Genomic DNA, 18,551 nt, shown 5'->3' with positions numbered 1-18,551 from the left:
CTGAATGCACTGTAGCTGGACAGCACCAGGAGATCATTGTTTCTAAACCTTGGCAACTTTTAAGATTACATGGACTTCAACTCCCAGAATTCCCAGCCAGGCCCACATACCTTAAAGTTGCCAAACTTGAGAAACACTGATGTACATATATCCAGTATCACTGCTACCTGCCATGTTATCGGGATTAATTAACTAACTTGGGAGAGAAATGTAAAATCAATACATGTACAAACCCCAATTTCAGCCTAAAATAAATGCAGTGGGTAGGAGGGTGCAAGTTTTTTCCCCCCCTTTATATTTAGATGCTGTTGAATGTGCAAACTAGAGAAACTTTGATGTTTTGATTGCAGTCAAAGGTGGTATTCAGCCGGCACTGGCGAACCGGTAGTGGAAATTCTGAGTAGTTCGGAGAACTGGCAAATACCACCTCTGGCTGGCCCCACCCACGATCTTTGTTGCCTCCCGAGTCCCAGCTGATCGGCGGAGTCTTCTTCTGTTGCCCTGGACAGGAGAACAGAGCTGGAAAACAGGTCAGTGATGTGGGGAGGGAATGTGGATTTTGCAGTATCCTTTCCCTGCCGCATCCACCAAGCCATGCCATGCCCACAGAACCAGTAGTAAAATTTTTTGAATCCCACCGATTGCATTGTATTGCATTAATTTACTCCATCAATTTAAAAGCCTCATACAGGGAAAAAGTTCCCTGTAAAGAAAATAACATTTACAATTTAATAAATATAAAAAGCAGAACACTGAAGAGGAGAAAAATAGGATTATTTGTCCTATTTCCCACAGGCATACTTACCTGTGTTAGCAAATCCATTTCTCCCAATAAGTCACTGAACATTTGATCTATGTCTTCACAGGCTTCCTCCATCTGAAACACAAAAATGTGAAATGGGTTTCAGTATCATATTTTATGGTCTACAAAGAGTTTGTAAACTGTTCTATAGTGGGAAAAATGGATGTCTTTAGCATGGAATCTCAAAGAAAACTTTCCCCCCCCATTTTCACTGCAGTAAACGTAATTGATAATCCTCATGTTAATAAAATGTGATTGTTGACTTTATAGACAAAATATTTAATTTTCTTGCCATCAATATAAAAATGACTTGCCATTGGTTTCCACTCTTTTTCAAGGTACTCTTGGATGTAAAACTATCTGCTTAGTAATCATTCAAACTTAAGATGATCCCTCCTCCCCAGAGCTGTTTGCAGTTTCTCGCATTATACTTCCAGGGTTTGACAAAAACAAAAACACCCACAGAGAAAATGGATTTGCTTAGCAACTGCAGCATTTGCTTAATGACCCTCATAAAAATGGTTGTAACTTCAAATCTGGTCATGTGAGGCCCCAACCTATGGCTGCAAGCTCAATTTTAGGCTTAATTAGGAATGTAAATTGAGGACTACTTGTAAACAGTTTCATTTTTATTTAGAACGAAAAGCTCTTGGGATTATTGTTATCAAGCAGCACCATTCCAATACGAACCATTGATCATATCATGTCCTATTTTACGAAGTGAATAGTTTTTGTTTTCAGTAAAACAGAGGCCTCCAGAAATTTCCCACATTGTTCTATCAATTCTCCAAGGACATTGGAGTGAAGAATGCCTGCTGTATGAAAAAACAGTGCATATTTCTTGGCTGCCACTTCACAATCATCCAGATGTTCTTAGCTCAGATACCTAAGAGAAGGCGGCTTTAGGCACTGAGGTGAAAGGGGCACAGACGCTGCATGGGCATTGAATGGAAATATGAATGGGGGAGAGCACAGGAATACCTTGAATGAGTGAGGAGGTGAGGGATGACTTTTCCAGGCATCTGGTGAAAAGGGAAAGAACTAAGGAAATTACCTTCCTCTTCTACTGCTCCCCTCAATTGCTGTAGCCTGGCCTCTCCTATCAATGGGGGTTCCATCACAGATATTTTATTCCTTGATGCCCACACGGTCTAATTATGTCCCTAACTGAAGCCACAAGAAAAAAAATTACACAAAGCAGCTGCTGCATGAAGTGCCTTTCTTTATTTTCTGATATATTTCAGTAATTCCTTCATTAAAAAAAACACCGAACTCTACATAATGTAGAATGCTAAACAAAGCATCTTGTTTCATTTTTATCAAGGAAATAAGAAATACTGCAATAAAGAAAGGAATGGGAGCACTTCAACTACAAAGAGATTCTATTTTCAATCTAGGGCTAACTGTATAATTTCCCAGCAAAATATGCAAATTAAGAAATGCAATTTGCAAGGGTTTAGTTTATGGAACAATTGTTTCTAAACTAATGTATCTTACTGGAAACATGCAGGGTTAACTTCTAATAGGCAAGAAACACATAGGAAATGCTTCCGAATAGCAACCAAGAAAGCATAGTCCAACCAGAATGAAGATGAAGATTGATTGTGATGAAAGACTGCACCGTTTATAACCTTTCTACTAGCTGTATATGGAACTGAGTCAGTTTATGAAAGAAATTAAGGATTAAACACATCATTAAACTGATTAGTTTTCCCTCTCTATGGAAGAGAAGAGCCTTCTCTCCATCATTATCTCTTGTTATTATGACTTGTGTCATAAAATTAGTTCTGATAGCATAAGTTACTGATCGGATCCAAAATTAACAATATTGTTTTATATTATGTCTGTTATTTCATTGAATATTTTTTTTTATTTTTCAATAATTTTTATTATATATAGTAATATATAGTTATAGTTATTATTATATAGGAAGGAAGGAAGGAAATGTTTCTTAAAAATGTTTATCGTTTGTGGATTTGTCAAATGCTTATACCAGTGATGGCAAACCTGACGTGCGGAAACGTCACATGCGCGCACACTCGTCGTTGCCACACTCCGGAAAAGCCGAACTTCCAGGTTCTAGCACACATGCGCACCTGATGATCAGCTGGATGACGTGCATGTGCACATCAGTTTTCAGCACTTCCATCTGCACAAGGACAGCTGATTTTGGGGCGTGCATGCATGCCAGAAACCCAGAAAACAAAGAGGCAAGGCCATGCATGCCAGGCGACATGGCTTTGCATACCACTTTGGGCTCGCATGCCATAGGTTTGCCATCACGGGCTTAAACTAAACAAAGTACATTTACTGCCTTTTTGGGGAGTGCATATTTCTTTGTTAAATTTGTTTATTGGTTCCCTGAATGTGTTAATCAAATAAACTAAACCACAATCCCTCCCTTCCAGGCCACAAAACCAAGGATCAAATGTAATAGGAAGTTAGCGGGTAGTGGACTCATTGGGGAAAAGTGATTATATTAGATAAAATGTTTGTTTGCCCATTTCAAATATTCATAATTTCTGCTTTATGTTTGTTTAAATCTGTTTTTAATTTTGCACATCACCAGAGTCATCATAGAGTTGAGTAGCTTTACAGAATTGATAAACAGCTCTCCCAGTTAAAAAAGTAAAATCACAATATTCAGTTTTCTTAATACTAATGAGAATAGAATATCCTTCCCAAACCTGGAACCCAACAAACATTTGCAATTTCCAGAAGCCAACCCCTATAGGCTAGCATGAAATTCTGAAATGTAGAATCATCAGACTTTGAAAGACCCAGCTGATAAAGACTATCTCGGGAAGACAACATTGTGAAGCTGACGTAGTAATGTCGAATATCTTGTTCGTGCATTGTGAAAGGCCATGAAATGTTAGTTTGTGGAATGAATGACAATTAGCTGGTTTTACACAATGTACCAGCCCAAACCAAACAAACTATATTATGGTTGAATGTGTTAACTGAATTAGGGCTAAGAATCCACGAGAGCTAAATGCATTACTGCTACTATGATTCATACTATTCTTCTGAAGTGTCAGGAATCTGGCTAAAGCAATCAGCCACTTTATCATTTCATAGGGCACAAAAAACACTATCAGCAATACGTAGAGATACTTGGGCTAGAACAGTGTCTCTTTTCTTTTTGTCCAGAGCATTTCCCACTTTTAAAAATTATGGAGGACCCCAAAAGTGCTTTATATTTATCAATATTTGCTGGACTAGAAATTAAAACGTATGCATTCATTGTCACTATTCATAAACGTTTAATGATATTGTCCTATTTTTCAACATAGGGCTGGCAAATAATTTTGAGAAACATTGAGCTAGAAAGTCTTTAGACATGCCTTCAAAATCTGAGGAGTCAAAAATCCAAAGGGAAAAAAGTCTATTCAGCAGGAGCATTAATGATCTTATGTACAATCCATTTGATTCGGATATCTTTTGCTCTATTACGAATCTATATGTCACATTTCCCAACAAAAGCTTTCTCAAGGCAGCAATCAGCCTGTTCTGTGATTTCTAGAACAATTTTTCACAGCTTAATGGAAAGCCAGAAAATCAGGAGATAAATGAAACTGGGAAGGTGAGCTATTCAATGTAAGGGCCACCATTGAGGACTGTTTCCAGGCATCCTGTGCCAGCAGTTACAATAATAGGCGGTGAGATGTGGATCAGAGGTTTCTGTGTCACTCTCTCCCTCCAGTGCAAGAATTGGAAAGCCCAGGTAGAGCAAACAAGCTTATTTCAGAAGTCAAAAGTCCATGTAGATAAACCCAAAATCTAATCATCCGATTTGAATGTAGTCTCATTTCATGTCGATAAGTCCAAAATCTAATCATCCAATTTGAAGGGAGTCTCATACCAGTCTGAGGATTAACTAGGAAATCAGAAGTAACCCATGTTAAGGAAGTCAGGTCCAAGGATGGAAAACCATCTGCCAATAGAAGTCTGATTCCCAATTCTTCTTTATTGTAGTGATTCAATCATGCCTGTTTTCCTGACTCATGATGCTGTCAAATGAGAAGCCTCTCAAAATGCCTCTATACTCCCTTGATCTTTCTCTTCCTGTGAAGGCTATGGCATTTTTCCTGCTCAGGGTCTCCATCATCTGACTGAGCTTGATGTTGTGTTTCTATAACAGGCATTGATTCCTGATTTCTCTACATATCCAAGCTCTTCCTTCAACTGCTTGGGTCTTGAGTTGCAAGGTGAAAACCTATCATGCCTTGCTTCTTCAATTTAGACTTTGGCCTATGAGACATTGGGTTCTTCATAACCATCCTTTCTCAAGATTTGTAGAGGATGGGTGGAAACATCAGTGCATACCATTCTGCCAGTGGAGAGGAAGTCATCCACATAGCGCTGTGATGGCGAACCTATGGCATGCGTGCATGAGTAGCCATTTCTTAGGGGACGCAAGGAGTTCCCTGCCAGCTGATTTCAGCCTTCATTTTTGGCCATTTTTCTCTCTCTGGAGGCTTCAGGAGAGAGAAGTCTGTTCCCAAACTTCTGGTTTGCATGTTGGGCTATTTTTCGCTCTCCGGAGGCTTCAGAAGGCTTCCTTGAAATCTCCGGAGGGGGAAAAACGGCCCTACAGGCAACCTGGAAGTTAGAAAATGAGGTTTTTTGGCCTCCAGAGGGCCTGAGGGGGCAGGGAAGGCCGTTTTCACCCTCCCGGCTCCTAGAAAGCCTCTGGAGCCTGGGGAGGGTAAAAAATGGGTTCATTGTGCCATCGCGTGCCAAAAGCGGGACATGGAGGGGGTCGTGCACACATGCCGGGGGGTATCATGTGCATGTGGGAGGGCTCGCACACGCACGACCCCTCGCACCTTCCCCCCGCTTTTGGCATGCAATGGCAAAAAGGTTAGCCATCACTGATATAGAGCTTTCTAACTTGTAGTGACTGAAGCAATAGCTGAATCACTTGAATTTGGAACAACTGAGCTTCCTAGATTGTTTTTAGAGACAGGCCCAGGCATTATTAATGATAAAATGCAGCACACTAAAAACTTCTCTATATTTGTTCTCTTTCCCTACTCCCTATTGGAGATTCGAATTATTATTTTTATTGCAGAATCAAACAATACAATCATAATTTATTTCCTGACATGTAATTTCCATAATAGGTACAACTGCTTGAAAAATGAGAATGCATAAAACTAAAGCCATTGTAGAGAGCTGGGGACATTAATTGGTTATTTTGAAGCCTGCAGGCATACATGCTGTCAGTACAGAAAAGTTCATAGCAAATATTTTTAAAATTGTCATCGTTAATAATTTGATGTTTTTCAAAAGAATAGACAGTTTGGGGTCTTTTTTCTGTTTCAATGTGTTTTATTCTTGGAGATTGTTTAACAAGAAACAAAAAATTATGAAGAATTCTAGCCTACTTCGTTTGAATTAAATTCCTTGGAAATCAGTGGAGCTTCAAATTAGCACAATAATGACATGATAACAGAAATGTTGCATGCAGCAAAAAAAAACAAAAAAAAACCCTAATTGATAAAATGGTCACTATTTATTCAGCACCCTATCATTGATGTTTCTAATTAATTTTTCCTGGCCAACAGCTTTTTAACATATTGTCAATCAAATAACAAAAATAACGAAGTCTTAGAATAAGTAAGATAGCAGAATTAACTATTCTCTGTTGGAAAGAAAACCTTCAGCTATGAATACATATATGCAGATAAAGTTTGCAACATTCTAGCATGGCTCACAAATTTCTGAATGTCATAAACGAACAACAGTGAAAGTTACAAACAATGATCTGAACATCTGAAATATTAACAATGGCCCCTGGGTGCAGCCAAATAGCAGGAGATTTCAGCATTTTTAAACATTAAAATCACACTTTTACAGCTTTCCGCTATCGGTATTCTTTTTTCTAATTTATACTTTTCCATTCTACGGCCTATTGTTTCATACATATACCTCCTTGTTTCATGTTTATTATTTAAAAATGCTGAATAAAAATGATAACAAAAAAAAAATAGCAGGAAATTTATGAGAGATGCCAGTAGCTGTGTTTGAAGAGGCTGGTTTAATTTATTTATTTACTAAAAAAATTATATTGCCACTATATATATGCTGGTTTTGTTGTATTCGGGTCTTTTCCCGTGTAGGATTGAGATTGTCTTGGCAACATTTCGGCAAGATCTCACTTGCCATCTTCAGGCTTGGGCTTAAAATGCGATCGGAGCTGCCGTCTTTCTGAAAATCTTGGTGGGAGGGGATGGGGTGCTGGCTTTGTTTCAGTAAGTAGAATGATTGGTTGTGTGGTTGTATCATGATTGGTACATTGGTGCTGATTGGTGCTGGCTGTGTGTGCATTGTTGTTTTGTATTGTAACAGCCTGAGTTGTGGGTGGTGTTCGTTTGTTGACTAGGGCTGGTTTCCAGATGTCTGGTAGGCGGGAGGTATCATCACGTTTATTCATGTTGTGGAGGTGTTTCTCTATTTCGATGGCTTCCATAATTATTCTCTTGTTGAGGTGTTCTGTTTGGGAGATTAACCTGGCTCCTTCAAAGTTGATTTCATGTCCTGTAGCTTTAAGGTGCTGGAAAAGGGAGGAAGTTTTTTCTTTTTTTCTTACTGCGTTCTTGTGTTCTGTGATGCGTGCATTTATTCTCCTGTTTGTTTGTCCTATATATGTTGCTGGGCAGATTTTGCATGGTATTTCGTAGACTCCTTGGTTTTCTAGCTGGATTTTGTCTTTGGGGTTTCTTAAGATGTTGGTCAGTGGTGAAGGCTGTCTTGATATTGTGCTTGTGGAGAATTTTGCTGATTTTATCTGTGGTACCTTTGATGTAAGGGAGACGGGCGATGCCATTGTCCTGTTCTGTGTCTTGGTTTTTCCCCCCCAAAAAACCCTCACCCCAGCGACAACACATCACATCAGCTATTTAATGGGCTCCATCCTGCTCTGAGTTCCCCAGGCCCACTGGCAGAACCAGGTGTTCAGCGCCTTTCAAAAGAGAGTGGGGGTCATTCTACTCTCTGGGGGAATGATGTTCCAGAGAGAGGGAGCTACCATGGAGAATGTCCTTCTGGGTCCCACATGGTGTATCTCCTTAAGGAATGGGACCCGCAACATTCCTTCCTTCCCCGCTCTAGTGCGTCAGGTAGCTGTGACCGGCAAGGGACCATCCCTCAGATAACCTAGTCCTGAGCCTAAGAAGGGCTTTAAAGGTGACAACTAGTACCTTGAAGTGTACGCGGAAGCAAACAGGCAACCAATGCAGCTCCCACAGGAGAAGTAATACATGTGCACACCGAGGTCTGAATTTCATTGATACAAGCAAAGTTTTGTTATTAGGTGGCTGGACTGACAGATTAGTTCTGGATATGAATATCATATTCCATATTCTGGAAAAATGATGCACATTGCCTAGATAATTGGTTTAAGAGACTTTCAAAAAATCTTGAGATCCTTTCAACAGCATTCAGTCATTCTTTTCTCATGTGAGAAAATAAATCATTGTTGGTGAAGAGTTTTATTTGTTGGATTCAGGGTTGAGTCCAGATTCTGGATTATAAGGAATGACTATCTCTTTGCACTGATGTGAGGTTGCTACTTCTGCTTGAATCATGATAGCATTTCATGAAAGGTAATCATTGCCTTTAATAGTTCTACAAATTTAAGTTTGGTCTTTGTTCTGATATTTGATTCATATCTTATACTCTCTCCTCTGCTTAGACTTAAGAAAAATACATCATGCAAGCATTGTTCTCCTTGCTGAATGTGTTGAGGTACCAACAGTTTTAACAACCTTCTTTAGTAAATATAGTATTACTGGCAGGGGAGTTCTGGGAGTTGAATCCCACACATCTTTAAATTACTGAGGTTCAAAAACACTAATTTAGCACACAGAGGCACTTTTGATTGGATTGATTTTTTAAAAAAACTTTTCTTGTTGGATAGCAGAGAGCTACTACAATATAAACCGGGCACACATTATGCAGTCACATTTCAGCAATTTTCCAGCAACGGTAAACTTCATGTGTGTACTAAATTCTGAAAAGCCATGTTACCTGTGAATTCTTGTCAGATACAATCTAGGTGCCAAATTAAAGAAAGATGTACAACAGCACAGTGCCTAGCAATTACTCCCACCTCAATAATTATATTTTGAAAGAATTTAGAGCTATACTATACATGTGAAATAATATGTGAAAATACAGTTTGTCTGTCTTTCACTAACTCAAGTCATAGAATAACAGAATTGGAAGGGACCTTGGAGGTCTTCTAGTCCAACACCCTGCTCAGGCAGGAGACCCTACACTATTTCAGACAAATGGTTATCCAACATCTTCTTAAAAACTTCTAGTTGGAGCATTCACAACTTCTGGAGGCAAGTTGTTCCATTGATCAATTGTTCTAACTGTCAGGAAATTTCTCCTTAGTCTTAGGTTGCTTCCCTCCTTGATTAGTTTCCACCCATTGCTTGTTCTACGCCAAGGTGCTTTGGAAAATAGCTTGACTCCCTTTTCTTTGTGGCAACCCCTGAAATATTGGAATATTGGAAAATATTATATATAACTTGAATCCAGGAGACCAAGGTTTCCAATTCTAGAATGTTACTGCATGAATTGGGAAGCAATGCAAAAGAAGAAAAAAACAGAAACAAAGCTTTTTCTGACATTCACTATGTTGTTTCTTATCTCATAAACCGCATTGTAAAATCTTATCCTTAAACTGATGGGCTATCAGTTGTGTTTTCTGGTATCAAATCAACACATACTCTTCACGCAGATTGGATTTATAGATATTCATATCATCCTCCCTCCACTGTATGTTAACAAGTTCAGATCTGTTCTTATAGTCAGAAAGATAGTTAAAGTGTAAATTGCCTGGTTTTCCTTGACTGTTATAGACATGACCAACATCTTGAATTTAAATTTGATATTTGATAAAAGGCTATTATGGAATATTCTTAGTTAATTGTTCTTTCATCAGTTCCTCCATCAGAATTTTCAACAAAAAGGACAGTTTTCCTCCCCTGTGAAATGAAAACGAATTAATCTTGCAATTCAGCCTTTGTATGCTGACATTTTTCAAGAGGAAGAACAGCAGATGTAACAGCATCCTTTTAACCAAATGCCAGAGTACATTTTCAGTCTGATTTAAGTATCCTCCAAGACAAAATGATTTGCATCCAAGAAGAATCACTAGAGTTGGAGAGTACTTTTGTTATAAATAGAACCACCTTAATGCAGGTAGTCCTCAACTTATAACACTTTAGTGACTATTCAGTTACAACGGCACTGACAAAAGTTGACATTTGATAATTTTTCACATTTATGACCTTTGCAGCATCCTTATGAACATGTGATCAAAATTCAGATGCTTGGCAGCTGGTTGATACTTATGACCATTGCTGTGTCCCAAGGTTCATGTGATCCCCTTTTACGACCTGTTAACAAGCAAAGTCAATGGCATTAATCAAATTATTTATCTTCTGAATGTCTTCTTACTGCCTAGAATAGGGGTGTCAAACTCAATTTCATCGAGAGCGGCCTCAGGGTTGACCTTAGAGGGAGGGCAAGGGGGACTAAGATGGGTGTGGCCAGCTCAACATCGTGTGATTAAATGGCACTTTTGCTAGTAGTTTGTTTTGCTGACAATCTGCAAGCGAAAACTGAGCTCGTGAGGGCTGCATGCAACCCTCTTGGACTCTGTTTTTGACTACGATGGCCTCCTGCAGCCCTCTCCAAGTGAAAACAGAGCTCCGTTTTTACAGTCAGAGGCACCGCGGGCCTCTTCCAGGGCGGCCCTGAGGGCCAGATCTCAAGTATGATATGCCTGGACTAGAAATACAATGCAGGCTGCAGACTCACAAAAGCTAATCCTCTAAAAGCACACATATAGCGAATACGTGTGATTTTGCTACTAGTATAGTCCTAGGGCCGTGATGGCAAACCTATGGCACACGGAGCTATTTGTTAGGGTACGCAGGGCGTTGCCCTATCAGCTAGCCAGCATGCACCAGCTGACTTCGGCCTTCTTTTGAGGTTGTTTTTTGCCCTCCGGAGCCTTCAGGGAAGCTCCTGAGGTCTCTGGAGGATGTCCTGAAGGGGCGGCGGAGGCTGTTTTCGCCCTCCCCAGGCTCCTAGAAAGCCTCTGGAGCCTGGGGAGGGTGAAAAAACCTATGCCAAAAGTGTGTGTGTGGTGGTGTCGCGTGCATAGCATTATTGGTGTGGCACGTGCATGCACGAACCCCATGCTCCCCCCGCTTTTGGAACGGCAGCCAAAAATGGTTCACCATCACTATCCTAGGGTATTTCCAAGTGTGGGATAAGACAAATTTAAAAAATGAATTTTACAATGGAGACCAAGCACATAAAACGAAGAAGAAGGGATTGGGGAACTTTTTTTTCCAATTAAACTAATTTGTTCTTACCGTCTTCCTTCTTTTATTCCAAGAAGTGCAGCAGGTATGGCAGTGATGCATTTTCAAGCAGTCCATTAAGCTTATTGTAAGTTTACTATGTCAATTTTATTTCCTAAAATTGCTATTTTGCTGCTGAATATTAACATTTTAATACTTGGGGATTCTGGGATGTGGCTGCAAGTCCTTGAATTATGACAACTGAGACCAAGGTTTGCGTGCTAAACAAGGCAATTCTTAATTGAGTTTTGTCCCCCATTTCATGACTTTTTTGCCACAATTAAGTGAATCATTGCAGTTAAGTTAGTAGCAAGGTTGTTAAGTGAATCTATCTTCCCCATTGACTTTGCTCTTCTGAAGGTCGCAAAAAGTGATCAAATGACTCAGGGACCGTCATAAATACATGCCTGTTGCCAAGCATCCAAATTTTTATCATGTGACCATAGAAAGTCTACAATGGTCGTAAATGTGGAAAAATGGTCATAAGTCACATTTTTCAGTGCTGTTGTAATTTTGAACCATTACTAAACAAATGATGGTAAGTTGGATGACCTCCTGTCGTTAAATCTAAATACTGTAAGTTTTTCAAATATTTTATTCAATTATCCTAAACTGAGCATTTATTTCAAGGATTTTACTTACCCAGAGCATTGTGGTGTTAATTTATAAGAAGATAAAAACAATTCAATAATTAGCTTTCTTGGCACCAATATTGATGTGGACTAAGTTTCCTTCCTCGTGAATACTTTCAATTGTTCTTGGATCATCTATGCCAAAGGTATCAAACTGGATTTCTTTGAGAGCTGGAGTAGCATTTTAGTTCTTCTCCACAGGCCGGACACCTCCTGCAGCACCCTGCCAGTCAAAACAGGGTTGTGTTTTTGGCCTCCCTGGCCTCCAGCAGCACTTTGCCGGGCAAAAACAGGCTGTGTGACGGCCTACTCCACACAGCCTGTTTTTGGCCAGCAGAGTACTGGAGGCTGAGGCGGCCAAAAATGGGTCGTAGAGCCCCTCCCACACATGTCCCATTTTGGCCAGTAGAGGCACCGCAGCCCGGTCTTTTGATACTTCCAGGCCAGCCACACGTGTCAGATTCAAGCACCCTGCAGGCCGGCCTGCAGGCAGGAACTGGGTATGTTTAGCTTAAGAGAAAGAAGGACTAGGGGAGACATGACAGCATTGTTCCAATATCTCAGGGGTTGCCACAAAGAAGAGGGAGTCAAACTATTCTCCGAGGCACCTGAGGGTAGAACAAGAAGCAATGGGTGGAAACTAATCAAGGAGAGAAGCAACTTAGAAGTGAGGAGAAATTTCCTGACAGTGAGAACAATTAATCAGTGGAACAGCTTGCCTCCAGAAGTTGTGAATGCCCCAACACTGGAAGTCTTTAAGAAGATGTTGGATAGTTATTTGTCTGAAACGGTATAGGGTTTCCTGCCTAGGCAGGGGGTTGGACTAGAAGACCTCCAAGGTCCCTTCCAACTCTACTATTGTATTGCATTTATAAGCCTTGAGTTTGACACCCATGATCTATGGCTTTCCATTCAAGTAATAATGTTTAGGGTTTTTTAGATCAGCTAAGATTGGCCAGATGCTAATTACAATATCAGAAATTGAATTCTTATCTCCATTCAGTCACAAAGCTTGCATGTGTTCCTCATTTGTTAGAAAAATAAATGGGAATATGATTTTTTGCATATCTATGGAGAAATATGTTCCAATGATCTTTATCAGTGCTTTTAAACTTTTTTCTCTCAGGGCCCCTTGTTAGTACAGACAGTCCCCGAAGACCTTTTATTATATATATATTGATAATTACTAGATTAAAAATTAAAATTGATGCGTTTGCTGTGACTACTGCTCCTTAAGATTATGTGATGAAATTTTAATGTATTATTTTTCAACATAATAATTTTGATTTTGAAGATTTCTGAGAGGTTTTTGGTCCAGGGATCCTAGGACTACAAACAGTGTGATCGGTGTCACCCTGAGCTTTTTGGCAGAAGGTAGAACTAAAATGAATTAAATATAAAAATATAATATTAGCAACTATGCTCTGTGGATATAAAGGTTATTTTAAAAGCTTCATTTAGCAAAGCTTCTAAAATAAGTTAAATAAAGGAGTGTGCTCAAAGAATGTTTGGTACTCTTAATTAAATATGTCTGATGCTTATTGCTACCATGCCACCCTCTTGACCTTCCAGAGGCTAGTAAAAACCCTATTGCTAAGTCCCAGCATTTGAGATGTATTTTGGGTGTAGATCCAAGATCATCAGCGGCACAGTTAGAGCTAAATTGGGAATTCATACAATTCATGCACTCTCCAAAATTAGAGCATACTAGTGCAAAGTCAATGGAGACTGATAAGACTCCCCAAATTATGTCTACTAGAACAAATAAAATTACAATCAAATCTCCAGGATCGCTAAACTAACAAATTTTGTAAGCTGTGCCCTTCCCATCTCTTGCGTAACAGGAGAACAATTCCCAAAAAGAGCTGCCCAAAGAATTAAGGATATAGAAGCACAAAATGATATAGCTATCCTTAGTAAAGTGGGTAACTTGAAATGGCTGAGCAAATACAAACATACTTTTCAAGTAGACAGCAATTTGAAGTTACAACTGCCAAAACATCTTAGGGAGATATTTACGCGAGCGACATTCGAACAGCTTGACACAATGGTCAGATATGGGAGATTCCATTCTATATCCTACAATGAGCGTCTCTGCATTTGCGGAGTGGAAGAGGTAGAAGATCTGGCTCACATCCTATTTGATTTTTGCTTATATAAGGGGTGAGAGACAGGTACCTTGGTCTATATAACAAACGAATGACCCATTGGGATCCCCATATCAAACTACTTCATGTGCGGCCAGAACAAAAGAGGTCATCGGAGGGGTATGCAGAATATGATCACAAAAAGTATGACAGTCATGATGTTGTGACCAAAGCTGTTTTTTATGTGGAAATATGTGGACTTTTGAAGATGCTACTGCAGCTGCCATCTTAAGCTGTTTGACCACACCCTGAAAACAACCCTCAGAGGTCCTGGAAAACAGAATATAAATTTTTAGGAGATTTGGGGAGAAGGGTGGGAGAAGCAGATACCCCTTCCTAGGTCCATGATGGCGAACCTGTGGCATGCAGAGCCCTCTCTGATGGCACGAGCTGTTGCCCCAGCTCAGCTTCCCTGTGCATACACGCATGCCTCCCCCCCAGTCAGATGATTTTCAGGTCTCTGCCATGCATGTGCGGAGGTTGAGGGGGGGTTGCATGCATGCACGGTGGGTGGGCTACGGTGGGGTGCCCGCAGTCCAATTTTGGTCCCAGGAGGCTGCAGGGAGGTCTACTAGGTCCAAAACGAGGCCTGAGGGTGTCGTATGTGTGCATGTGCAGGGGGGCAGGGCACGGGAGGGTGTCATGTGTGCTTTGCATTATGGGTGCAGCCATGCGCACACGCTGCTTCGCACACTTTCGACACGTGACGACAAAAAGGTTAGCTATCACTGACCTAGGTTATACAAATCTTATGACCCTAATTGGGACCAGAATTTCCATTGCTAAACAAGATGGTTGTTAAGTGAGTTGTGCTTGATTTTATGACCTTTTTTTGCTACAGTTAATTGAATTATTGCACTTAAGTGAATCATGCGATCATTAACTGAATCTGGTGTCTCCCATGGCATTTCCTTGTCAAGGAAATGCCTGGGAAGGTTACAAATGGTGATCATATGACTCTGCAACAATTGTAAAATACATGTCGGTTGCCAAGCACCCAAACCTTGATCGTGTTACTGTGGGGATGCTAACAGAATGGCGGTAAGTCATTTTTTAAAATGCCTTTGTAACTAAACCAATGGTTGTAAGTCAAGGAGCAGGGGTTTGGACTAGAAGACCTCCAAAATAGAGGTTCAAATAGACATCCAAGGTCCCTTCCAACTCTTGTTGTTATTTGTTAAGGACCACCTGTATTTTCAGTTTCCCTAACACAGGGGTGTCAAACTCAAGGCCTGGGGGCCGGATCTGGCCCACAGGGCACTTAGATCAGGCTGGTGGAAACAGCCAAGGATTAGCCTTCAGTGCTTCTGTCAGTAAAAATGGAGCTCGGGAGGGCCGCATGCAGCCCTCCCGAGCTTTGTTTTCGTTGGCAGAGTGTTGCAGGAGGCCGTGGCAGCTGCAAACACAGCTTGGGAGCCCGTTTTCGCTAGCAGAAAACGCCCCCCCCGACACAAGTGACGTTGAGCTGGCCATGCCCACCCCAGCCCTCTGAGATCAAACACAACCTTGATACGGCCCTCAATGAAGTAAAGTTTGACACCGCTGCCCTAACAGATCAAGCTGGGCTTTAACAGCCATTATAAAACTGCTTAGGTTCAAGAATGCTACTTATGTGGGTTCATAAGCAGTTCAGAATGAAAATAAACTTTTCTGGATAAACTCCTATATGTGCTAAAGTTAGCATTGTGAAATTGCTGCATGTGTCTAGATATATTTTAGCATGCTCTCCGTATCTGAGAGTTGCTCAGCTCCAAAAGGCCCTTGATGTTACAGCAGTTAATCAGGGAACGGAAATGGAATCTAACTTCTTCCTTTCTCCTCCAAGATAATATTAGCTGCTGACTAACTTGGAAATATACAACACAGCCTCTGTTAATATTTACTTTTTTAAAAAAACCAATTCCTTTTTTCATTCTAGGATAATATTAACCAGCTAACTAGAAATACGCAATGTAGGCTCTGTAATGAATTTACCAAAGTGTAAGGACAAGCTGTTTCTGACATCTCCATAGTTTTCTTGATGATGTTGCAGAAATAGTTTGCCACTGCTTCTCCTGGGAGATTTCTCAATCTAGCCTGGAAGCCACCCATACAAATCATAACTAGGCCCAGACCTACTTAGCTGCCAATCTCAGAGAGAGCTGGCCTCTTACTGAGGCTTAACTAGCTGTATTGGGGCAAAAGAATGTTTTAGGGTTAGGCAGGAATGACCTTGGAATATGGGGGAAGGAGTGGGGAGGGGGAGCCCATAACTGAATAATGGGCAGAGAAAGAAATTCAGAAAGGAACCTCCCAAATTTATCAGGTAGTAAAAGATGGCGGCAGATTTGCACTTTTAGATTTGCAAAAATCTGCTCAGCCTTACAATTAGCTCATTGGTCATGTTTCCTGTCTGGTGTACCTAGCTGACAGCGGTAACTCTTAAAACCAATAAAATCTGTGCTTCAAGTATGTATGAAACTGCAAATGCAAATTTTTTTAAACAGAAGATAAAATGTCTGATTCATTATGTTTATCACTGTAGAGTTTGGCTACTATAGATATATATGTGTGTATGTACCTATGTTTCAAAAGTAACGTTCAACTGAAGAGGGTGAAAACATTTCCCTTATCCCCAGTTATATTTTATGACCTGTTTTCTTTTACATGCACAGATACAGGGAAAGAGAAAGATACTTGATTTCTATACTGCTCTTTCTCCTAGTCAGAGAAGTTCAGAGTCTTTTACAATGGGATAGAAACATTATTAAATACAACATTATAATACATTACAAGCCATTCTTAAATTGAAAAAAAAATCAGAATCAAAATTATTTTGCTGTAACTTTAAAAGACTCAGTGGCTGTTAAAAGTTCGTGCTGCAGTTCCTCTGTGTTGCAAGAGAGTTGCTGTTCAGCCAACATAACCTTGTGTATACTTTTTGTGGCAGGAAGTTTTGCAGAATTGACAAAACCGCCATATAGAGAAGTGAGCAAATAGGTATCAGAGATCAACACCAGAAGAGAACTGGTGACGAAACTGCCATGCTTTCACACTTCTTCCCTCCCCCATTTTCACAGCCACATATCTTCTAAGATCCTGAGGCAGAGTTTAATAACTAAGAGTTGTGAGAACTGATCCACCTGGAAGCCACATTCTTTACACCAGATGACTATTAAAAAAAAAAACCAGCAGTGACCTTCCTTGAGGTGAAGGTGCTCTGTTCATGTTCAGGAGCTGCATCTCCTTCTGAAATACCTTCCATCAAAATATCTTCAGAGATCATATCAACCCTTTCACACTGCATTTTCAATTAATTACAATACTGCTATCCTATCTAATTAGTGTATTGCAGTTACTATCAGGAGTAACTGCAATACACTAATTATAGAGAGAGGGGTTTTTAGGAACATCAGGATGAATGTTTATATAGACAACATAAACGTGTGGGGCGAGGAAGAAGTACTATCCTATGGAGTATTTGTCAAAGTGTATAAAATAGAGGTCTGTGGGATTATTAGCAAAACTCCGAGATTTACTAAACTGGAATTGGTACAAAAAGCTAATGCTTAAAATGAATGAAACTAGGAGCTTACTGCGCCAGTCTTTTCACAAAACTCAAAACCTAGTTACTCCATCTTTACTTCGCCTCAGCAACAGGAACGAGTGTGGCGTTGCTGCGGCTGTTTAATCATTCCAAAACTGACCAAGTAATTCCCGAGCCAAGTTCTACTTTTAGTTCAAACTTGGGCTGAATTCCCGAAAAGAGGCATTACAAGTTGCCCTTGTGAAGGTTTTTCGTTACAGAAATACATTTTGCACTTAATGGGTCCCCTCTCCCCCACCTACTTTACCCAGCCAGGAAAAGAAAGGGAACCGAATTTTGCAAGCAAAAGAGGCATTCTTTTCTCCCCTTCCTTCTATTCGGGGCACTTATGGCAAACATCGCCCGCCACGAGGAGATAAAAGCCGAGCCAGACCTAATTATTACTATTATTATTATTATTTTGTTTTGCTGGCCCAAACTCCAGCAGTTCTTCTTCCAAAGCCTACCTTGCCGGATTTTGCTGCGGCACCAACTTCCAGGGGATTCAAGCGCTAGGGAATACCCGCGCAACCGAGGCGAAGCCGATGGGCAAAGGGTGGAGAGCGCGCGCTCGGCCGCGACTGGCTTACTGCCCCAGCGACAGAGCGCTCCTTTCCACGCCCGACCGCTCGGCTCGCTGCTCCCAGAGAGGAAGTTAACACCGAGCGGAGAATACAGGCTGCCGATGGGGCGGGAGTGGCGGGTGCTCGAAGATGACTGGGTGGGCAGAGATAAAACAACAGGCGTTTCCTAGAATGCCCTTGAAGAAACTTTTCGCCCTCCCCTGTTTTGCTTTGCCTCTCTTTTTTTTGCTTTAGCGAGATTTGATCTCTCGGAGCGAGAAGCTCCGTTTGATTGCAGTCAAGCTAAAAGGGCGTTTCCTAGTTGCACCTTCCCACAGCTGGGCCGGGGCAATATGGTATTCTCCGTGACCTTGGCTTCCCAGCCTAGAGACAAAACAGCTTTTAATTGTCCTCAGCTCTTTAAGGAGCAGTGTTTTCCTCACTTATT

The 18,551-nt window shown here is 40.7% G+C and overlaps 1 protein-coding gene across 1 annotated transcript in view; it reads right to left on the bottom strand.

Moving 5' to 3' along the window:
• The window catches only part of APBB1IP (amyloid beta precursor protein binding family B member 1 interacting protein), a 53,571-nt gene extending 35,151 nt beyond the window's left edge, over positions 1-18,420 (bottom strand). Inside the window, exons 1-2 of the mRNA XM_081932267.1 lie at positions 18,008-18,420; positions 806-877 (exon numbers count right to left, since the gene is read on the bottom strand). Coding sequence (XP_081788393.1) covers positions 806-877 — 72 coding nt within the window. The 5' untranslated portion in view covers positions 18,008-18,420. The remainder of the gene's footprint in view (positions 1-805; positions 878-18,007) is intronic.
• Between the last annotated feature and the right edge of the window lie 131 nt (positions 18,421-18,551).

This window comes from Natrix helvetica (genome assembly GCF_964273705.1).
Source record: "Natrix helvetica genome assembly, chromosome: Z".
Classification (NCBI taxonomy): domain Eukaryota; kingdom Metazoa; phylum Chordata; class Lepidosauria; order Squamata; family Natricidae; genus Natrix; species Natrix helvetica.
This window is presented reverse-complemented; position numbering and strand designations above follow the sequence as displayed.